The sequence below is a fragment of the Rhincodon typus genome, chromosome 13 (assembly GCF_021869965.1).
Source record: "Rhincodon typus isolate 14 chromosome 13, sRhiTyp1.1, whole genome shotgun sequence".
Taxonomy (NCBI): Eukaryota; Metazoa; Chordata; class Chondrichthyes; order Orectolobiformes; family Rhincodontidae; genus Rhincodon; species Rhincodon typus.
The window spans coordinates 42,638,755-42,663,646 of NC_063344.1; the positions used below are offsets into that span (position 1 = coordinate 42,638,755).

The 24,892-nt window shown below is 37.8% G+C and overlaps 1 protein-coding gene across 2 annotated transcripts in view; it reads left to right on the forward strand.

Annotated features, from left to right (window-relative positions):
- LOC109923967 (WD repeat-containing protein 49) overlaps positions 1-24,892 on the forward strand; it is a 68,710-nt gene that overhangs the window by 22,868 nt on the left and 20,950 nt on the right. For both annotated transcript variants that reach the window (XM_048604397.1, XM_048604396.1), the window contains exons 6-18: positions 4,344-4,511; positions 6,071-6,216; positions 6,523-6,756; positions 10,851-11,015; positions 11,942-12,057; positions 13,923-14,053; positions 15,380-15,478; positions 17,013-17,183; positions 18,701-18,888; positions 20,368-20,565; positions 21,942-22,114; positions 23,230-23,339; positions 24,624-24,770. In XM_048604397.1, the coding sequence (XP_048460354.1) occupies positions 4,344-4,511; positions 6,071-6,216; positions 6,523-6,756; positions 10,851-11,015; positions 11,942-12,057; positions 13,923-14,053; positions 15,380-15,478; positions 17,013-17,183; positions 18,701-18,888; positions 20,368-20,565; positions 21,942-22,114; positions 23,230-23,339; positions 24,624-24,770 (2,046 nt within the window). The remainder of the gene's footprint in view (positions 1-4,343; positions 4,512-6,070; positions 6,217-6,522; positions 6,757-10,850; positions 11,016-11,941; positions 12,058-13,922; positions 14,054-15,379; positions 15,479-17,012; positions 17,184-18,700; positions 18,889-20,367; positions 20,566-21,941; positions 22,115-23,229; positions 23,340-24,623; positions 24,771-24,892) is intronic.

Here is a 24,892-nt window from a genome sequence, read left to right on the forward strand (position 1 = left end):
CATTGACTACATTTGAAAAATTTTGGATTTTACAATAGTTTGGCTAAGTGCAGGTGAAATGCATTGGGAAAAACCAACTCATAATCTCGTGAGAACTCTACTCAAAGTTGGTGGTCACAAAATTGTATTGTATAACATCTATATATTCAGCACTGTAGTGGCATTTTTCTCGTGTAAGCACAATTCTGGAGTGGCAGTTTGTTAGCGTAGCCATTTGGAGTACACTCATCAACTTGTGGAGAGTAGGCAGTTTAACCATACACCTGAGCATGGCCATAATATTCCTAATTTCAGACAACTCCGGGTTGGTACCAGATATGTTGAGGATTGTATTGTTACACCATGTGAAAAAATTGCTTGTGAAGCATCACCCAACAACTATAGATTACTCTCGATGGTAGGGACATTTTGAAAAATGATATTTAGGGACAAAGTAAGTAATCACTTTGACAATACCGTGAAACCTTGCTCAAAAATGTCATCCAGATCATTTTGCACTGTCCTGGCAGCAGTCATAATGTTATTATTCCACTCCAGACTGCTGTATCATTAGCATTTAAACTGTGAAGAATACAGCTATTGGGCAATGAGGATTACTTATTAACCTTCTGTCACTGAACAGATCATTGGAGTGCATAAACAGCCCTTTCTTTGCCTGGACTGCAGCACTTTCTAGACTGCACCTTAGAATTGATCATTGGATGTGGTATGAAGAAACTGTGGCAAGGTCCTCAGTCAATGGGAATGGGCTGGGTGGGTTTGGTTGAGGGTGGGGCTGGGGGTGTTGGTGGTGGTGGGAACTATCTCCTGATTCAGAGTCATTACTAGCACAACAGAAGGTTGGAGGCCAATCATCACAGCCTTGGGACATAATCCAGGGAAATATCCTACATCCAATCATTTTCAGTTGCTTCATCAATGACCTTTCTTTGGATATAAGATCAGAAGTAGCATATTTGTTGATAAAGGTACAGTGTTTAATAACATTGCAACTCCTCACATTCTGCAGCATTCCATGCTAGTTTGCAGCAAGACCTGAATATCTTTCAGGTAATTGGTATGTAATATCTATGCCACACAAATACCAGGTAATGAGAGCTTCAAAACGAGAGAATATAGCCATATCTTCTTGATATTCAAATGTATTGTCATGACTAAATTCTCCCACCATCAGCATCTTGGGATTTGTAATTGGCCAGTAACTTAACTGAATAAATGTAGCAAAAATGTAGGTCAAAGAATGGGAATTCTGTGGTGAGTAAGTCCTTTCCTAATTCCCCAAAGCCTGTCCACCATCTGCAAGGTAGAAGTTAACATTATGATGGAATAATCTATTTTTCATTGGATGAGCACAGCTCCAGTAACTCATAAGAAGCTCAGTCATCCAAGGTAAGGAAGCCCCACATGATCAGTACCTCACCCACCACCTGAAACATTCATTCCCTTCGCCCTCCAATGCACAATGGCAGCAGTGTGTATAATCTGCGAGATGCATTGCAGCAACTCACCAAGGTTTGAGAGAGCCTTCCAAACCCATGACTGCCACCTAAATGGGTATGCCACTACTGTTACAGACTTCATTAGTAAGTGTGTAGAAGACTGCCTGTCAAAGAAGTTAATCCAAATGTTCCCCAACCAGAAACCATGAATGAACCGGGAGGTCCACTCTTTACTGAAGTCCAGGTCTGAGACCTTCAAGTCGGGCAACCCTGACCTATACAGGAAATCAAGGTATGACTTTTGTAAGGCCATCAGAGATGCCAGGAGGTGATACCAAACTAAACTTGAGACCCAGACTAACCACACCATCACTCACTGTCTGTGGCAAGGCTTACACTACGTAAAAGGCTACAAAGCGAAGTCAAACAGAATTGCAGACAACAGTACATCCCTACCCAATGAACGCAATGCATTCTCTGTTGGCTTTGAACAGAAGGTCAGTGAAATGATATCATTTGCTCCAACAGCCTCAGAAGAACCTCTACCCACAGTCACCGCCACAGATGATAACTTGGCCTTCTTGTGAGTGAACCCACAGTATGCAACTGGTCCAGATGGAGTCCCTAGCCATGCATTCAGAACTGTGCAGACCAGCTGGTGAGAGTATTCACAGATAGCTTTAACTTGTCTTTATATGATCTAAAGTCCTCACCTGCTTCAAGGAGACCACCATCGTCCCAGTGCCAAAGAAAAATCATGTAGCGTGCTTCAATAACTACACTCGGTGATTATGAAGTGCTTCGGAAAGTTAGTCATGGCTCACATCAACTCCAGCCTACGAATTGCCTTTATTCTTTGCAGTTCACCCACTGGTGCAACAGGTCCATGGCAGATACTGTCTCCCTGGCCCTACACCATTCATTGGGACATCTGGATAACAAGAATACTTATGTCAGGCTACTACTTATTGACTACAGCTCTACCTTCAACACCATAATTCCAAGCAAACCCATCTCTCAACTCCAAGGTCTCGGTCTCAGCTCACCCCTCTGTAACTGGATCCTCAACTTCCTGACCCATAGACTGCAATCAATAAGAAAGGCAACAACACCTCCTCCACTGTAATCCTTAACATTGGTATCAAGAACAAAGAAAATTACAGCACAGGAACAGGCCCTTCAGCCCTCCAAGCCCACAGCGACATGCTGCCCATCACAACTAAAACCCCTTACCCTTCCAGGGACCATATCCCTCTATTCACATCCTATTCATATATTTGTCAAGATACCCTTTAAAAGTCATTATAGGTCTGCTTCCACTACCTCCCCTGGCAGTGAGTTCCAGGCACCCACCACCCTCTGTGTCCTGCAAGGCTGCGTACTCAGCCCCCTACTATCCTCCTTAACTGTGTGGCTAAATTCTGCCCTAACTCCATTTATATGTTTACTGACACCACAATTACAGTTGGAACTCAAACAAAAACGAGACAGAATACAGGAAAGAGATTGAGTACTTAGCGGCATGGTGTAAAGAACAACAATCTCTCATCAGTGTCAGCAAAATGAAGGAGCTGGCCATTGACTTCAGGAAGTGGATTGGAGGGCATGCTCCTGTCTGCATCAGTGGTGCTGAGGTGGAGATAGTCAAGAGCTTCAAGCTCCTGGGAGTGATGATCACCAACAATCCCTCCTGGTCCACCCACACCGATGCAATGGTCAAGGAAGCCCGTCAATGTCTCTACTTCCTCAGGAGGCTAAGGAAATTTCACATGTCCACAAAGACCTTTACCAATTTTTACAGATGCACCATAAAAAACATCCTATCTGGTTGCTTCACAGCATGGTATGGCAGCTGGTCTTCCCAAGACTGCAAGAAACTGCAGAGTTGTTAATACAGCCCAGTCCATGATGTAAACCAGCCTTTTATCCATTGACTCCATCTATACTCCTGCTGCCATAGGAAAGCAACCAACATAATCAAAGACTTCCACCACCCCAGTTATAACCTCTTCCGCCATCTTCTGTCGGGCAGAAGATATAGAAGTTTGAATACATGTACAAGAACAGCTTCTTCCCCGCTGCTATCAGACTTTTGAACTGACCTCTCAAATGTTAATTCTGATCTCTGTCTTTGGATCTTCTCACTGGCCATAACACTGTATTGTGCACTCTGTTCTGCTACCCTGATGTACTTTGTATGGTACAATCTGCCTGTACATCATGCAAAACAATACTTGTCACTGTATCTCGGTACATGTTACAACAATAAATCCAACGCAAATCAAACAAAAGGGCAGGGTAAGTGATGCATGGGAAGACCACCCTCATCTGTTAAAGCTTCTCTCCAAATCACTCACCATTGTGACTTAGATCAATGTCACCATTTCTTTACTGTCTCTGCGTGAAAAACCTGGACTTCCCCTCATAACAGTACTCTGGGTGAAGAGCACGACATAGACTTTGACTGTTTCAGAAGGCAGCTCACCATCCACTTCTGAAGGGCAATTGAGAATTGAAAATAAATACTGGCCTAGACAGTGCCAACCATATTCCATGAATGAATGAAAGGATATTTCACACCTGATCTGAAAGGCATTATTGGTCTACATTTTGGCAAGGGCAGGCCTAATCTAGTACAACATATATTCCCTCCTCAAAATGCCCAGACCCTGGAGAGCTCTGACAGGGCATGACAAAAATTATCCTCTTCCCTTTCGTCCATATCCTGGGGAGAAAAGAAACAGGAACATTTTCTCTATTTCTCATTACTGAATAATAAAACTTATGAATTCCCACTTCTTTGGAGGAATAAATATTAAAAATTAACAATATTTTATAGCTCTAAGCATTGCGTGTTCTTTCCTGTTAATGAATATGAATTTAATTCTCTATATTTTTTTCCAGTAAGTTACTGTTCTAATTTGGAAGCTTTCATTTCCTGTGCTACAACTAACCTGAACACATTAGTCTTGGGCTGGAAAGAAAAAGGAATAACCCCAATGAAAACCACATCTTTCCATGTTAATGAAGGTGTTAATGCATTTGATTACCATCCTGGACTTAACTTAATTGGTAAGAGACCTCAATTTGTGCTGAAAAGTGCAGTACGTAAATGTCACACATCTGGCACACAGTACATAAATGTCACAATGTGTGTAGTTCATATATGAGCAGTTGTACTAATACAGTTCAGACTTGCCAGATCCAAATATTGAGGTCCTATCACGAGGCAGATGGGGAGTAATGCCAGATTAAAATTTAGTTCTAACTCATGGGGGATCTGAGCAAGAAATTGAAACTTCTGTCTATCGTTTGATTGCTGTAACACATCTTGCAATATCCCATTTTGGAGCAACATTGATAGAGCTTTGGAAAGAAATTTGAACAGCTACTCCATGATATCTTTGTTTGTTGTGAATTATTTATTGAGTAGAGTTTTTAAAATAAACATTATTTAAATGTTGCAAAATATTTCTTTGGTTCTTCTGGGCTTTGGAGGTCAATTTGACATAGTTCATAAAATATTCTGTTAGCTCATTCTGCTCTGCACTATATCATCATTGTAGTCCCAGTATGGAATTAATGGGAGTGGGGCGCATGTCAGGAATATGCTATCTGGTAAGTTTCTGATTTTTGTCAGGATAGTTCGTCAAGACATAATTCACAATTCATTGGCAGAGAAAAATGTAAAACTATTTGTTAATGTGGGATTTTCTAGTTTATCTGACTTGTAGAGGTGGACCCAAGTAGAATGTTTGAACTGCGCAAGTATTTCAAAGAGAAAATGCTGGGGCAGAAATCTGTTGGAAATTGGTGGTTTCAGTTACATTTCTAGTTTATGGTGATCTCACCAATGACTGTAGTCAGGGTGCTGCAAAGACCTGTACTTGAGTGGGGATGATGGAGGGAAGGAAATCCTCCAGGATTTCTGGCCCTGATAATTATTTGCTGACCTCTGTTTGAAGATACTTTTGAGGATAAGGTGAGGTTTAGCGTAAATGTTCTCAAAATATAGTCCATTGACAACCACTTCTATGTGCAGAATGATTACTGTAGTTGGTTCTTGTATTTGAGGCTCGAGGCTTGAGTTACTTCTTTAGATGAAAGAGTGAAGTAATCATTTTTAAATTGAATAGTAATTATTTCAGAAAGTAAATATTTTTCTTATGGAATGCTCCACCACAGAGAGTGCTTGAGGCCAAAACATTGAATGTTTTCAAGAAGGAGTTAAATATAGTTCTTAGTGTTAAGGGATCAAAGGGTATAAGTGAAAGTGGGAATAGGATACTGAATTGGATGATGAGCCATGATTATATTGAATGGCAAAGCAGACTCAGAAGGCCGATTGGCTTACTCCTGCTTTCATTTTCAGTTTTTATAGTTTGTCATTTGACAAAGAGTTGCCATGTCTAGATTAAAGAAGCCATTTATGTATTGTGATATAGTTTGTGAATTACAAAATTATGTTGAGGTTATAACCAGATAAATCTGATTTATTGAGGACTACTTCATGAGACTGGACATTAATTTAGTGCAGATATCTTTTATAAGAAAATGTCAATGAGCTATACTTTGATTTGCTCTGCATCATTATCGTAGTTCTTACGATCAGTACCTTTTTTTTCCAATAGCTTCTGCAGCTGTAAATCATCAGGTCTACCTTTGGAACCCTTACATGTCTAAACCCACTGGAATTTTACGAGGTCATCTTGCTAGCGTAATAGGAGTTCAGTTTAATAGTACACGAAGACAACTCTTCAGTTTTTCCAAGGATAAGGCAAGTAAAATTTGCTTTTAGTTTAACTTGTATGTGCATTTGTATATAATTATTAAATTTAAACATGTATATGGTGGCTACTTTATAGACTTGTAGACAAAATCTTCAGAAATTTCCTCTGTACTGACTGTTAATGTAGAAGTCTATAAAGTTTAAAATCAATAGTATAATCAAACTTCAGTCATATGAACCAGAATGAGCATCACTAGTTTGTATACTTTTTTATGTTCACACTATTTGTTCAGTTCAAGTATATGCTAAACGTCGTCAGTTGTGAATTTTATTGATTAGTTGGAACCATTTTAGGTTTTACGAATTTGGGACATGCAAAATCAACTTTGTATCCAGAGGCTTGCTGGAATATTTCCAAAGTGCCTGGAATTCCAAACTATTCTGTACTTTAATGAAACCAATGGCCAACTCTTCACCACTTTCAACAATCAACTGACGTTGTTGGAGATGAAGCAAGAGAATAGTGAATGTGTGAAAAGTCATGAAAAATCCGTTACTTGCGTGCTTTATAATTCTCTGTTCAAGCAGGTGAGTGAGACAGAACAATATTACCAAGAGTGCAAGATATTTCATTTAAGTGTTTTGGAACCTGCAGCAGCAGGTGGCAATAGTGTGGGAGGGCACTGCACAGGGCAGCCCGACCCTCTGTGGGGGAAAGCGTGTCTTTGGAGGAAGGAGGCCTCATGTGGAAAAGGATCAGGTGCAACCAAGTGGAGACCACAGGCTAGGAGGTGCCTGAGGTGGAGCATTGTTGAAAGAATTGAAACTGATATCCATGAAGGAGGCCAAGGCTGCAAACTTGCTCTATTGTCATTGTCAGGCATGGTGGAGGAAATAGACTTTCAGGCCAAACCCAGGCAGAGACTCCCCGTGTATATTCTTATGGAGGAAGGAAGCAGTACTCTAGTTAAATATTCTATTCAGATACTGCTGGTGAGTAGGAGACTGGCAAGAGCCAGGGGAGATGTGAAATACCTAATGATCTCAAACAAGTAATAGGACAGAGAGTATGAAAAAGGTCAGGAATCTAACTTCAGGCACAGCAGATATGGGGATAACTTATGAGAAAGGGGCCAGCCAACGCAGGACCGAGAGTGTTGTACTTAAGTGCAATCAGTATACAAAACAAGGTACCTGAGCTTGTAGTGCAGATTGAATTTGCTGTTGGTTTCACAGAGATTTGGTTGCTAGGGGATCAGGGCTAGGGACTAAATATCCAAGGATACACATCCAATCGAAAGGACAGGCAGATGGGCAGAGAGGGCAGAGTTGCCTTGTTAGTAAGAAAAAACATAAAATCAACCGCAATATGACATAGAATTAGAAAGTGTTGAATCTGTGCAGGCAGAGTTGAGGAATTGGAAAGAAAAAAAGACCTTGATGGGAGTTTAGTACAGGCCCCCTAGCAGTGGTCAGGCTGTGGGGAAGAAGATAAATCAGGAGGTGGAAAAGGCATGTAAGAAAGATATTATTACAGTAATTATGGGGTCTTCAATATGTAGGCAGACTGGGAAAATAGGTTGGGAAGCAGACCTCAAGAAAAGGAATTTGTGGAATGTCCGTGGATGGTTTTTGGAGCAGCTTGTGGTAGAACCCACTAGGGAACAGATAATTCTGGATTTGATGGTGTGTAGTGAGGCAGACTTGACTAGGGACCTTAAGGTAAAGGAATAGTTCAAGGGCAGTGACCATAATATGATTGAATTCACCCTGCAGTTTGAGAGCGAGAAGGTTGAATCAGGTGTAATAGTATTATAATTGAGTAAATGTAACTACAGAGACTTGAGGGAGAGACTAGACAGAGTTGATTGGAGGAGGAGCCTAGCAGGGAAGATAGTGGAGCAGCAATGGCAGGAATTTATGGTGGTAATTCAGGAAGCACAGCAGAAATTCATCCCAAGGAAGAAGAAACATACTAAGGGAAGGATGAGGCACCATGGCTGACAAGGGAATTTTGGTCAAGCTACTTTAAATTCTGACCTAGGTTAAAACTGCAGCCAGGACATATGTGACCTTTCCAGTAAGCTGTGACCCGCGGTTTCCTATGTTGACCAATTATGGGAAACTTTATGGTTGTGTACTAGACACACTTGCATCATATTACTTACATGGAGCATGGTGTGTGGCTGTTTACGACTTGAGGTTCTTGCGAAGATTTGTAGCTCGAGTTGTGAGTGAGGTTGTTGACTTGCTTGCCAAGCTGGCTGGTTATAGTTCAGACATTTCGTCACCATGCTAAGTAACGTCATCAGTGCGGCCACTGATGAAGCGATGTTGTTCTACTCCCTTAGTATTTATATGATCTGGTCTGTTGAGGTGTTTTGTGTCATTTCTGGTTTTTGCAAGGGTTTGTATATGGGGTCTAATTCCACATGTTTACTGATTGCATTGTGGGTGGAGAACCAGGCCTTTAGGAATTCCCGTGCATGTCTATGGTTGGCTTGAGCTAGGATGGTGACATCATCCTAGTTAATTGATGGCCTTCATTTCAGTGCACTCGGACAAAGAAGGCCATCAATTTAACTGCAAGAAAGAACCTGAAATCACACAAAACACCTCAACAGACCAGATCATATAAATACTAATGGAGTAGAACAACATCACTTCATCGGAGGCCGCACTGATGATGTTACCTAGCATGGTGACAAAACGTCTGAACTATAACCAGTCAGCTCAGCGACTTGGTATAAACATTTGGGAATTGTTTACCAGTGATCTCCATTGGCTGGGATTGGATGATATGATCAGGTTTGGTCAATTCAGTGGCTGAATGCCAGAGAAGTTTCTAGAAGGATGATCACATTTTGGTATAAAAGTTACCAGCACAAAGGATTTCACAGAGTGAACCTTTGAGACCAACATTTGAGAAGTACGTACCCTGAACTCCTCTTCAGAGACGACAAAGAACCACGAGGCAAGATCTACACCAAGAGCAAAGTTGGCCAATTCATTTGAAGCAAAGTAGTATTTGTTTTCGTTTTGAGCCAAACTTATACAGTTAAATTTAAAGTTAGGGATAAATATGGGTTAGGTTAAAGTAAGATAAAGTGAAGATAAATGAAGTGAGTTAAAGTTGAAGTTAAGCTAGATGAAGTAAGAAATAACTGTTGCTAGATGTGGCATAAACAGCAGAGAGTTTTCCTCCTGTTTCCTATTGAATAAGACAAAGAAGCATGTCCTAGACTCTTGATTCCAGTCATTCACCGAATTTATCCAAAATAATTATTGAATATTTTAAAAGGACCCACATTAGAAAATGTCTCTATAATTTAAAGTTACCACATTTCTGAGAAATACAACTCTTCCACTCAACAGCATTTAATTCTCCATAAAGCTCCATTCTGTATAGAGCTTGATTACAACTCACATATCTGGATGGTTCTCTGAAAGCTCTGTTGCAGTCCTGAGTAGCATTCAAGAAAAAAAGCATCCATTTTTAGCTGCCGTTTATTATCTCAATTTTTTTTGATCTCTCAAATAAACAATGATATGATGGTCAATACTTATTTTACATTTCCTGCTTACTTCTTTGTATGATGCAAATATACCTCAGATTGCCCATGCCCCCTCTTAGGCCCCACCACTCTCCACAGTCCCACACACCCTTTTCCATATGCAATCTTCTGCCATTTATTCACCTCCATGGTCCTTCATACTGCCTATACAAACCTATGCCTAACTACCTGCCCTGCATGGCACCTGATATCCCCATGACAACTTAACATCATGCCAATCTATGCTCCCATCCACCATCGTTTGACTTGATAGCCTCCATGTCAACAAACACAATACCCATCATGGTTAGACTTCAGCAATCATGCTGAGATGTCAATTGCCAACTTAATTTTCAACAATCTCTCATTCATAAAACTAATTAAAAATCTTTAAATTCCTTCAGTTGTTTTATCTGTTATAAAAACTAAAATTTAACTCAACTATGTAATTCCTTGTGATAACAATTATATTCATCATCCCACGTCAAAAACATTATATCTACTTGGAATTTTTCAAGCAAGCTGTGAACTGATGAACACCTCATTGTGATAAGGGTAAGTTGTACAATCAGTCATGCAGCATGAATCCTATAATGATGACCCTCAGAATTATGCCAACAAGCAGGATGGAATTATAAGCTCTATGTTTTTCTTTTTAACTGTTGACCCTTTTGTAAATTTATAGAGTAGGAGATTTAAATGCCTTTAAATCTTGCCAGTTTCACAGGACATATCCACTTTTCTGTGCATTCATGTCCACTCTAACCACAGGGTAGTTTGTCTCTCACAAAGAGATTTCTGGATATCTCCAAAATGGTAACCATCCTCTTCAAATAATTGCAGTGTTATAAATCATTTCCTCAAAGGTCTAATGGCCATGAATCATGTTATAAACATCTCATGAATGAAAATTGGATCAGTTTGAACAAAGTTGTAATTTTACACATGCAGCTGCTTCTTTGAACCACAGATGTACAAACTACAACTCACCTCTATTTCTGAAAATGGTAGGTTCTGGATTGGGGATGGGAGATGGAACCTTGAAATTGGTCCACATGCACCATTTTGGTAACATGGAAAACCCCTTCCAAATCCATGAAAATTTAGCCAAATGTCTTTTATTGGCAGGTTATCAGTTCAGACATTGGATCTACTGTGACAGTGTGGATGATTGAAACTGGTCAAAAAGTAAAGCAATTTACTGGGTGCCATGGCAATTCTGAGATTACTACAATGGCACTAGATGCCTCTGAGACCAAATTTTTCACTGCAAGTGTTGATGGAACAGTGAAGGTAAGATTTGCTATATATCGTCTTCTAAATGACCATTCCTGTCACTATGAGGTTAAGTTAATTGGTTATGTAAAGAACTTGTAAGTTTACAAGCTTCATTTACTGTGACGTAGCATGTGACCTAATGATTAGATAGCAGGACAGTCATGGAAATGGTGGCTGCAAGACTGCTAATCCACTTAACCTTTGGATTAGAATATATAAGCAAAGAACATTGGTTTATTGAATAATATCTTCCTTTCTGAATACTCATTCCCAATACTCTTCTCATGCCCTCATCCTGATTGCGTTGTTGTTATAATTTACTAAACCCCTCACTTTCCTCCATTTTGTATGCAACTCTTGCCCTTTCATCCCATGATTCTTGACAAGCCTTTCAGTCTCTCCAGTCCTGTTCGCAAGATCTATGTTGGTAAATCCTTCCAACTTTGTCCTCTTTTAAACCTGCTTGAAACATTTTGGCATACTTCAGTCTCATCATAATTTCCCTTCAGTGATTTGTTCTCTATTTCTTCATTCCTCTGTAAAGGACATTGTGATGCCATGCATATTTAGAATTATATGAATGTAAACTGCCATATTTATTTTTCAACAACAACTAAGTGAGTTTTATGCATTTTTTGCTCTGCTCTTTGCATCAGAATGATGGGTTCTAATAACGGGCATAAAATATAACTTGCCCGTTTTACAGCTGCCACGTGGTCTGCTGTGTTAATGATTTTCTGGTTTTATTTCAGATGTCTAGCTTTTTATTTTAACTAAAATTTCTGTGTGACATTAAATTCAATTAACCTTAAATAATGTCAATGCAGTTTCAAAAAGAAACCTGGGTCCTTCTATTTCAAAACACAAGTAATAAACTCATAATATATAAAATACTTCATTCATGAAACTATAATCCCTTACGTTGTACCTTGTGTTGACAGATTTGGGATTTCAATGGCCATTGCCATCATAAACTGAATGCAGGAAGGGATCAAGCAGCTGATATCTCCCAGATCCTGATATTAAAAAGAATTATTCTGGTATTAGGCTGGGAAAGGTATGTCATGGTCAAACGATGAAAATCAGAAATGTATGCCTTCTGGAACTAATCCACTTTTTTTCTGCTCCTTTGAGATTTTTTCACTTAGCTTTTGAGGTAATAACGTTTTAGAAAATGTTATAACATGTTTTGTTGCTGCAAAGTCTCACAGTGCAGGCCAAAATATTACTTAACCCCAAGTGTTTCTGTTCAGGCTACATTTTGATTTTTGGGTTCTCCCTTTTGGGTTTCAAACTCCTTTTTCAGTTTTGTAAACTTATTGTTTGGTAATGCAGCCACTTAGTAAAAATGCCTTCAGTATTTTCAAGGACATATTGAGGATTTGGACTCTCACAGAAGCAGATTTATAATAATTCATTAGTATCCTCAATAATCGTCACAACTCCTTTAAATGTAAAGCCACAATATACAAGAAAAACATTAAGTTCCTTGACACCACAGTATTTAAGTAGGCACAAGACAGCAGGCATAAGTTAGCAACTAATGTTTCTTTAAAAAAGAAACTTATGCACTTCTGTAGACAACTTACCGTGGCCTGATGAGGTCAAAGCTAAAGCTGTATGCCTGTTTCTAACTCAGTCACTCAAGTAATTCATAATATTTAGGCCTAATATGTAAACATTTGAAGGGTCCATGCACGCTGATCAGCACGTGGATACATTGATTTACGGTTCTGCATGCTGGCATCGTGCATAGCTCTCAAGGATCTCCACGCAGCAGCAGGAAAATTAAAGGGAATGTGTGACTCCAGTGAATTTTCTGCCATTTAGTGGCTCCTGAACTCCTGTAGCTTCAAACTAAAGACTCTATGATAATTTGCAAGGAATTCATTACCTCAGTTTTTCTGTTTTAGTTGGGTGAATATTTCTTTGTTGAAATGTCTAAAACTCTTCTCTCCCCTTTCAGACTTTTCCCACCATTTGCAGGCCCTCACTCTTCTTTCCAGTCCCTCTTTGTCCTAACCACACCTCTCCACCTTTCCAACCCCTTTGCATCTCTCCAGCACCTCCTCCCTGCAGTTCATCTTTCTCCACTTTGCAACATAACTGTCACTTCACATACACTTGACCTCACTCCCTGGACCCTACCCTCACTCCCTGTCCCTCGGTCTCACTGAGCCATATAAGACTCTGCCCCTAACTGCTCATCCTCCCTCCCTAACTCCATTGACCATGATCATTGGTCTCATTTATCTATCTGGCCTTGCTTCCCATTCCTGCCTTCACGTCCTCCAACCTTGTTGCCTTCTGCAATTTACTCTACCCATCATAGGCAGGTTTGCTCCTGCATTAGTAACTGATGCTGATTCATTACTGGGGTGATTTTTCTTTATTTGCCCCCTGAGAGTGGATTTTCCCAGGTGTTTTGAGGACTTTGCAGTGGATCCACTTTATACTGCCATGTATTTTAAGTGCTGCAGCTCAGTCCATCACTATCATTGTTATGTTCAAGTACAACACACTTCCTCGGATGAAATATACTCTGCATGTTGGCTACAGTTAATGCAGATGCACAAGCGTTTCCTAGTCATTTACCAACATTAACTTGTTGCTAACCACCATAAAAGTTCAATTGAACAACTCACACATCAACCCTTCCACATTTCTGCATTGGGGTCATGCAATAAAGTCAGGATTGAGAACTTGAGATTCTGGGAAATAATGTTTGTTTCTATATAAGTCACTGTATGACATGACAAGTTGGAGTGGTAATGATTATATAACTGCATGACACAGCAGCCCATTTCTTGTATGAATTAACTAGTGGATATATAACGATACTATTGGTTGGAGATATCTCTAACTTGGAGGTAAGTTTGTAGATTTGCTTCATTATGCAAATATTTCAATTATTTCTTCCAGAATAATTACTGTCTTCAGAATGGACACACTTACTGAATTTTTTGTTCAGCCTTCAGAATGGAAGGGGAAAGCCCAGCATCAAAATGATATCCTTTGTGCAGCATTCTTACCACCTCAAACCCTTGTAACAGGTTTACTCTTTTATTACATTTTGTGTATACAAATAAGTTTGACTTGATTTTTCAGCTCTTCCATCTCCTGACATTTCATGGAATACAAATTAGAAATAAATAATTTCTGGTGTTATACGAATCAGATATGGTATATTATTGTGGATTAAATTATTCTTTTCCTTACTTTCTATGAACTTGGATCATAGGATGCAGAAATCACTGGTGAGACCAGCATTTAAGCCCTTCCCTAATTGCCTTGGATAAGGTGGCAGAGAGTAGCCTTTTTGAATCCCTGCACTCCTTGGGGTGTAGAGACATGCTGTTAAGAAATGGGTTCTGGGATTTTGACCTAGTGATACCGAAGATAAAGCGATGTATTTCCAAACCAGGTTGATGTGTGACATGGAATGGGATCTTGCAGGTAGTGGTGTTTCCATGTATCTGCTGCCCTTGCCCTTCCAGCTGGTAAAAAGTTGCAGGTTTGAAAGGTGCTGCATAAAGAACCTGGAGATTTACTGCAATGCATCATATATGTAGTACGTATCACTATCACTGCTTCCCAGAGGGTAAGGGGTGAATTTTGATGGGGTGGATGGCGTGCAAGCAAGCAGTCTGCTTCATTTTGGATGGTGTCAAGCTCCTTAAGTGTTGTTTGAGCTGCACTAATCCTGGCAAGTGAAGAGTCATCCATCACACTTTTGACTTGAACCGTGTAGATGATGGACAGGCTTTATGGAGAAAAGAGGTGAGTTACTGGCTTCAAAATTCATAGCCTCAGACCTGCTCTTATAGCCAAAGTATTTTTATGGCTTTTATTTTAGCCAACATTGTTTGTGGTTCTATCTCTTCAGCTATTGTTCCTTCCTCCTTTTAAGTCTGCTGTCATCACTCCTCTCAAAAAGAAATGCTTTGTCACCGCCGTTCTTTGCAAAGTACCACCCATCTCTAACAACGCTTTCCTCTGCAATGTCCTTGAATACGTTGTAGCCTTCCAAATCTGCGCTCATCTTTCCTGGAGCTTCATGTTTGAATAGCTCCATTCGGGTTTCCACTAGGGCGCATTAGCGAAAAGACTCTTACCAAAGTCACAAATGACACCCTCTGTTCCTGTGACAAAGGTAATATCATGCCCTGTGTACGCTTCACAAATAAACAATAATTGTACACTTGATTACAATATCCATATCCAATAACATCCGCATAATTACCTTTTCTATCATCTAGTGAAAACTAAATTAATATTTAGCCAATGAAAGCAGAACACAGTGCATGGTTGACACAGTATTTTGTGAAGGAATCTGTATTTAGTTAACTATGAATAACATATCAATATGGTTTCAATAGGCAGTTATGACGGGGAGATTGTAGTATGGAATAATAATTCTGAAAAAGCATCGTCTAGATTTCACCCATGCTTGAAGAGAGCTCTGAAATCCGAATCAGGTAAATGTAATACTTTCTAACTAACTTAAGTTTTCAGTGCAACTTCTATTCCAGTGGTAGTATAGATTGGATTTAATGGGTGAATGGATGTGATGACGGTCTTGCCCATTGGTTGGAGAACTGGAGGGAGCTCTGCATCACCTCTTTTAGGGCAGGCCTACTGGATTAAATGTCACTTAATTGTGTGGTATTGAGGCTTCCCTGGGCTTAAGGAACACCAGTACCACACTCTGAGTACTACCAAGCAATCAGAGGCTGGCTGTTCTACCGAATAGCGACATCAGTGGGGAAATATGGCTGCATTGATTCCACACCCACCAATCTCGAAGATTGTTGCTGGATCCCAGGCCACAAGTGAGTGATGGCTGAAGAGGTGTGGTTGATGGTGGGCAGGTGTCAGGTGTCAGGAGTCAGTTAGGGCTCTTAGCAGACTGCCCCATCTCAGTGCCATGGGCACTCAATCACGCAAGCCCTGTCTAATTTGAACATTAACTTTAATAAGGCTGTTTTCTTTTACAATTATTCTGCCAACTGCACCCCTTGCCCCAACTCCCACCCCATAAAACCAGGTACTTAAAGACTGCAGCAATTAATTCCCACCCACCAGGTTGTGCTATCCAGTGCCTTTGATCTATAATATTCATTAGTCAAACAGATTCTGAGATACCACCTCAAGGAATATTCCTTTTGCTTTTCAAACAAAACCCTGGTAAGGCTTTCCTCGGTAGTGGCTTTTCTCAAAGGCAGGAAGAGTGTTTCTGTGCAGCTGAATTACATTGACCCTGGTAAGTTTTGCACGGTAGGCCTCATTGGAATTTTCAAAGCAGGCTTCAGCTGACACTTGTGTCCAGGATACACAGTCAGTTTCGGGTGGGCAGGAATTAATTGCTGCAGTCCTTGAGTACCTGGTACTATTGGGGGGGATACAATAGATACAAAATCAGTTCCAGCTTTGGGGTGGATGGGAATGATTTATGTTCGACAGTTTTAACAACATTTGATATCAGATTGGTATTAGAATCTTCATACGTAACTGTGGCAATAATGATAGATGACTCATACTGTCATAGAGTAATACTGTATGACTCACATCCTTTATATGTGATTTGAACACATTCACTCCTTAAGGTTCAGATTTGCTTTTGCTTATTCAAATGCTGTCTTCAGCTCTGACAGAAAATCTTTCCACAATCTTGCTGCCTGACTAGTATCTTGTTCTCATGAGATGGTAACAATGTGCAGAATCCTTCAAACATGCCTTGCTCTAGAGTTCTTCACACTTTGAAACTAAATAAGACTTAAAATTTAATATCGAGTAATTAATTTGTAAAACTATGCAATAAATAAAATTCCAAATTATCAAATTATACCCTTAAATTCATCAAAAAATATGATCACTTTATCTCTTGTTACTTTTTTGAAATGTTAACTTCTACAGTGTATTCATTAAAATACTTTTTATGTGGTAATTTCTTTTGCCATAAATAAATAAATATATGCTCTGCTTTCCTGACTTATTTATTTTTTTAAAAAGTCATTGCAGACAATCAACTACACCAGCAGGAAGAACCTCAAGCTCTTGATAATTTTTCTGCAGTTACAAACAGATATTCATTATTTAATGCTGACAACGAGGATGATGAATTCAACTACATAGTTTCAAGACTATACTTTCTTGAAGGCAGGAAGAATGTCTCTAGTACGGGTGAGAAATCCCAATGACTTTTGTGTGTGCACTATTGCTGTATTTACACGTAGTCTGTTTTCCTTTGTGTTCTAGTTGCTCTAAATTTCAATCAATTTATAAATAATACAGCAGTTTCATTTATTTGGAATAACAATGCCACTTTAATGGAAAATAATATAAAAACAAGATTATATAATTTATATCAATTTATTTAAAGCAATATTCCATCCTGTTCTTAAATAAATACACAGATAATAAATATTATATGGTAAAAATTACAGATTGGCCACTTGCCCATTCAGTGGGTGGAGAAGAGTCATACTGGACTTGAAACATTAACTTTGTTTCTTTCTCCACAAATGCTGCCAGAACTGCCAAGTTACTCCAGCACTTTCTGCTTTTATTTCAGATTTCCAGCATACATGGTATTTTATTTTTATTCTTTTCTTTAAATTAACCTTATTGCAACTAAACAAGGGAGTGGGTGAATAAGGAAGGGGAGTAATTTTATCTCTTCTCATTTGGAAGCTTAACAGTTTGGGGCACCTTATCTGGGAACATATTGAATTTGGCAGCCTCACCCTGGGTCATAATGAAATTCAAAGTCATACCATAGGGTGTATATAATCCTTGGGTAAATCTCATTTAGCAGTGTTTATTCTAACTGGCCAAAAGCGTAGGATGGTTCAACATTAAATCTTTTAAAAGTACTTTTGGCCTGATTTGTCACAAGAGCATGTTGAAACAAGGAAGAGGAATTCTTGGACAGTTGCCTTCACTATTCTAGGATAACGAAGTCATTGCCACTAATTTTATTGAGTTGTTGAAGCTAACTGCTGACAGATAATTTTAGGTGTTACTTGAGAATCCAGTGCTTTCATGCTTGCAGTTATGTGTGTGACATGTGACTTCTTATTTGTAACAGATGCTCATGAGAATAACATTATTAAACTAGATACAAGATTTGCTTCCGATCTGCCGTAGTTGTAATTGCCCAAGTAGTCAATATATGATGATTTCTGTCTTCATATAAGATATTAGATACTACCTAATTGATGAATCTATGCATTTCTGAAATATTTTATAATCAGCATAAGCAGCACATAGAAAAACAGTATTGAAATTTTAAAATTAATCCTAGATTTGAAAATTGTAATTTATATTTAGTACTCATTTTGATTAGCATTTTAATATTCAGAAAATAAAGTATAAATGTACAGTATTTACTAGGCATTCAATGAGTTAAACACTTCAAAATAGTCTTTACTTAATCTGTTTAATTGTGGAGAAATATTTAGAACATTCTATTCCAGGGGATTTAGAAACACCAGTATGGTAACTTTTGAAAACAAAATGTATCTTAGATGATGACTTTTTAAAATAATAATTTATTAACTTCTATCAATATACACATTGAAGATTTATAAGGAGCATATAAAATATGATGGCTCAAGTTGTGTATTTATTTAGATTTGCAGCTAAGTGTGGATTTCTTACAATAACTTAATATTTTTGGACTTTATAAAATCTTTCAGGTGGTGCAAACCTTATAGCCTGCGGTGGTTGTGGAATTGTTCGCTTTTGGAATACCTTTAAAAGCCTTCTACTGGCTGAGTTTGAAGCCCATGCCAATGCAGCATCCATTATTATGACAGTTGATAAAAAAAGTGACTATCTTATCACTGGAGATGTGAATGGCCATATTAAAGTTTGGAACATACAGGTAAAGAACCTTTGTTTGCTTTATGTGCATTAATTTATTTCTGTGCGCATTAATTTCTAAGCAATGAATTAAATGCTCCGAAAATGGTCTCAGTTGCTGGACCCTACTTTCTGTCTCCTTTCCTGAATAATAGGTGTCACATTAGCTAATTTACAAATCATTTGGGACCCTTTCAGAATCTAAGGAAATTTACAAGTTCACATAGGCTAGATGCTAATTGAATTCACATACATGTGCCACACGTGCTCATTTATCTGTACCACCAAGTTCTGCATTCTCTTGCCATTTAAATACGGTGCGGTTTTTCATTTCTTCCTGCCAAAATGGACAACTTCACATTTTAGCCATGCTACACCCCCTCTACCAAATTTTTGTTCACTCATTTAAGCTATCTATACCCCTGTGCAAATTACTTTTCTACCTATCTTGGTGCCATTGGTAAATTTTGGCTTTGGTCCCTCTATCCAAGTTATTATTGCAAATTTTAAGAGGTTGAGGTCCCAGCTCTGATCCTCGTGACAGTCCACCAGTTACACCGTGTTAACCAAAAACTTACTCATTTATCCTACTTTATGTTTCCTGATTGGTAATAAATACTTTATCCATGCAGATATGTTACCCCTCCATGTACCTTCATGCAGCACCTTCTCAAATGATTTTTGAAAATCTGAGTAAATCACATCTACAAGTTTCCTCAAATCTATCTTGCTTGTTATTTACCCAAAGAGCTACAATACATTAAACACAGTTTCCCTTCCAAGAATGACATTGACTCTGCCTGATCCTGTTATGATTTATTAAATATTCTGTGATAACCTGCTTAACAATGGATTCTAACATTTTCTGTATGGCCAATATTAGACTAATTGGTGTATAGTTTCCTGCTTTCTGTCTCCTTTCCTAAATAAAAGGTGTCACATTAGCTAATTTACAAATCATTTGGGATCCCTTCAGAAGCTAAGAAAATTTGCAAGTTCACATTTGCTGTCACCATAGCAACTTTATTTAAGATGCCAGAATGGAAACTTTGACCTGAATCTTGTTTCTATATCAGCTTAGGGTGCTGTCTTCCTTCCTTAAAGATACGTGCATGAATTGACATCGCTGTTGTCCAAATTGAATATTTACAAGCACAATCCAACAGAAGCAAATTTTTCGTAAATTTATGAACTTTAGTGTTAAACTAGACATGAACCAAAAACTTACAGCTGTTTTGCTAGCTGCTTATAAACATGATTTATTCTTCAGTAGGTAATTTCAATCTTAGATAATCTACATCTAATTCATTTTTCTTAATGACATTCCATCCCAGAATGACAAATATTCATGCAGTATTATTGTTTCTGTCTTGTTTCTGGGCAGACGAGTGAGGTTTTACTCAAGTATTAATATTCGTTTCAACTAGAACACAACGTTGTTTTACATGACCTGTTGTGAGGAAGTTAACTGTTAATTGTACCTCTGTTTGTTTCTCATCAGGAATACTGTTTGTGTTCCAGTGACACTGTAATTAGTGAAGTTCCACCAATGGTGGTAGCAACACAACCTCATAATGATTGTATCAGTCACCTTGAAACCTGTGTGCAGGATGGCCATTTGCTAATTCTTTCAGCGTCTGCTGACTGCAGTATTGTTTTAAGTGACATTACTGGATCAGTGATTGGTGTATTTGGACAGGTACAGATTATTGTTTCTTTTATTTTTCTTCAATTATTAAGTTGGTTGTGTGTATGCAGTTTAAGAAATGAATGCAGTGCCATGATCTTCCTTGGTTTTCAAAATGCAATCCAATGCTATTTGTATAACGTGCTCATGACAATCAGAAAACTTGGTCTTGTATTGTTTTACTCTCTTTGGCATAATGAAACAGAAGTATTTACATGAGTAGCTGTTTTGCATTTTGCCAGTTGTTAAGAGCAAACAATGCCAATAGCTTCTCTTGGGTGAGTCAGCACTTTTCTGTGCACTGACTAATATGTGCATGCTCCCTACATATATTGATGTCATAAGACTATTAATGGGACAGCAAGTGTGTAGAATCTGCTACACTCAAGGAAGCAAAAGACCTGCCTAGTTTATTTCATTCTCTGGAGTTAATTTCACAGATTTAATCACTTCCAACTAGAAATACACGTCTCTTATACTTTGTGGGAAAAACTTAATAGGAGTTGTGAATTATTAAAGTAAACAATTCATAGTGTTTCCAATCTACTTCTGTGTTATAATGTTCAATAATTGAGAGAAATATTTCGCATCTAATATTTCAAAGACAATTCTAACTCATTTGGTTATTTTTAATATTTACCCCATGAGGAAAACATAGATGCCTGCAGTAATTTTTTTCAGTAATATACATTAGAATAGTAGTGCAATGTCTCTCTGTTTTTGTGAACTTTATTGTCATCCACATGGCTTAAAATTTTGGTGTTTCAATTACATTTTATAAAAGATGGTAGGTTATTTTTTAACCATGTATTTTCCTTCAATACCAGTTTTATTCTTCTAAGTCATTTGAAGAAGTGCTAAATAAGAAAATGTTCTGAAAAAAGGGTTGGTGGCAATTTGGTACATGTTTTATTGACAGGAGAAAAGTATGCATTAGGGTCAAGCAATTGGTGTTCAGATCATTGCTTACCCTGATTTATATATAAATAACCTGGACTTGAGTATAAGTGGAACAGATTTGGTTTGAAGGAAGAATGACTTCCTTCTGTGCCGATAGATCCAATGAAATCAGTGTTCACTGTACTTAGTTACCTTGTATACATATATATCACACAATGATAAACTTATTGGTCACTTATTGGAGACAACTGAAGAAACATATCTCCACAGTGGACATAGGCAATATTAATAAATTATATTTTCCAGTAACTGCTTTCACAAAGGAAAAATTAATACCATTTCGGGTAGGTTACTGAAGTGATGAGGAAATTAGATCAGTTATTTCATGAGCAATTAAATGTAGATTTGTTACCTGCCAAATCACTTCAACGTTAAAAAATAAATGAGTGCATTTTAAAAACATAACTAATTTGAAGTACTGAATTTAGGATGAACATTGGCGAATTGGTGAGTGTTCACCTCCCTCTGTTACAAAGATACCAGTCAAAACAGTCAAATGTGAGAAGACCATGGGTCAGAAGCATGTGAGCAGAGAAGAACATCTAGCAGTTTTGAAACACAGCATCCCCGTTGCCGAGGAGAAAATTGACTACGGGAGCAGGTAAATTCACCATAGCAGAAGAAAACTGGTTGGAGTAGGCAAGTCAGCCTCTAAAGCATGAGAGATAGAGATAACAGTGCATTTCTGAAGAAGGGTCTAGGCCGAAACGTCAGCCTTCCTGCTCCTCTGATGCTGCTTGGCCTGCTGTGTTCATCCAGCTCTACACCTTGTTATCTCAGATTCTCCAGCAGCTGCAGTTCCTACTATCTCAGCCTCTAAAGCATGTTCTGTAATCAATTAGAAAAAGGCTGATCTGTGACCTGACTCCAACTACCTGCTTTTCTCTATATCTCTTAAGGCCTTTGCCAATTACAAAAAGTCTATCATTCTTGATTTTGCCATTTGCACTTGACTGGGGGAGAGAGAGAGAGATTGAGATTTTCACTACCTTTTGTGTGAAGAACTCCTTCCTGATATTGCCCCTAATGGTCTAGTTCTAATTTTAAAGTTATGCTTCCTGCTCTGGACTTTCCCAGTGGAGGAAATATTTGATCTCTTCGTACCTGGCATCATTTTAAACTCCTCAATTGAATCACTACTTATGTTTTTGTATACAACAAACTACAAAGCCTAGTCTTTGCAATCTGGTCTGCAAATTTAACCCTTTTAGATCAAGAATCATTCTGATGAATCCCCTCTGCACCTCCAAGACCATAATATCTTTCCTGAAATTCAATGTCTAGAACTGAATGCAGTACCCTAAATGGTTTCTAACCAGGGCTTTACATAACCTGTAAAGTAACTTGCAAACCTTTGTATTTCCCTGAGATAAAGGGACATTCCCATTAACTTGTTTATTCTCATTTGCATCTGCCCCCAAACTATATCTTTCACCATTCCTGTTTTTCATTTACAAAATCAATACTTGACTAGCCATATTGAAAGTTATTCTACATTTCAAACATTTTTATTAATGAAATACCAAAGTTATTCTTAAGATGCAACTGACATATGATCATTTTAAACAGGAGAAATGAATATTCCCTGAAAGTATAAATTCTTGAATGGATAACGGTTTTAAGATGAGTTAAAGAAATGTTGGAAAATGCATAGTGTCGAATATAAAACTTAACATTTTATGTATCCTTTGAGTATTACCAACAATTTTCTTTTAGGTTGAACATATGGAAAAGTACAATTTTAGGTAACATTTTTAGAGAAAACAGAATCCAAAAGAAACCTAGACCATGGTTGTCTGCTTGGGGCAAATTGCGAAGCCCTATAGGTAAGCATAATCTCTCTGTACATCAATTTATACTTCTCTACATAGTATTATGTATGGGATGATCCATTAAGATTTCTTACAAGTGAAGAAAATTAGTAAGTCACAACTAAAGCAATAATGTTGAGGAAAGAGATTGATATCCCGTAAAGTAAATTTGTGACAGGATATTATGAGAAAGTTTGCATTATTACGTTTTAAGAACTTAATTTTTTTTTAAAAGATATGAATAGCTATTTCAAATGAGCATAGGCATTTTTCAGTTTATTAAACATAATATATAATGTTACTTTCAGGATATTCTTGCTAAAGAAAACACATAATTGAAAGCATTTGACCAGGATACACAGTCTGTAACTTTGGCAGCTGTGATTGTATTTAAATTTATGGTGACATGTTCATCAGTTGAAGAAAGTATTAAATGAAGACCCAAGTTAATTATTTTAAAATTGATCACTGACTAGTTCAGATTTCACTGGCTCATTTAAAAAATTTAATGGATTACAGTCATTTATAGAATATTAATTAGCTCATTACATCACCAATTCCAACCATTGTTTAACCATGCACAATATTAATATGGCAAATTTGGAAGACTGGGTAAAATTTAAAATGCAATTTTGACGTTATCTGCTCAAGTTACCATTTTGAATCTCCAAATTCATAGCTTGCTCTTGTGCACATTCAGGTGTATATTACTGCTATAAAATTAGACTTGGCAATTTCATGGAACGCATAAAAATCCATACATTTAAAGTATTTCCTCTCGTTTTCACAGTTGTATCAATCATGGAAAATTCATACATTCATCAAAATACTTACTGCAGTACAGCAGTATTGTGAAAGAGATAAGGAACAAAATGCATTATTGAAGCATTGCAAGTTGGAAAACAGATTCATACAAATTGTAACTTCGGTCCAAAACTGCCAATAAAACATATGTTTGTAAAAATAAGCAAATAATCTTCATTAGATGACACTTTTTTTCCACTTTCTGCAACTCAAATGAATTGTTGATTGATGCTGTATCACTGCAGTTTCTCCTTTAAATTGAATCTAACCTATTAGTAATTCTCATTTTGACTGTAGATTAGAATTCAAAATACTTAACTTTGATTTCCTACTTTTCTTCCAATATTCTTGTTATTTTCTTAGTATCACAATGACAAAACAATAGTTTAAAGAAGAGTCTGCTTAAAATTATTTTCCATATTAATGAATGAATATGAAACTGAAATTAATTTGCTTTATTGTAGCATTTTAATATTATACAGTATCATATTACAGGAACATTTAGTTGCCTACAAATGGAAGACTTGGAGAAAGTCACTGATGTACCAAAACCTGACTTTCTGCAGAATCCCAACAAATACTTTGATGTAAATTTTGAGGAGGCTGACAATGAAAAGTTGATGTTTCCTACATTTTCTGAAAGTAAGCAATGAATTCCTTTCCAGCATTTATAACTGAATTTCAAAATGTGGCAGAAATACAAGTTTCAAATTGATAAGTTCACCATCAAGCTGGTAAATGGGCTAATTTTCATTTGAAGTTAG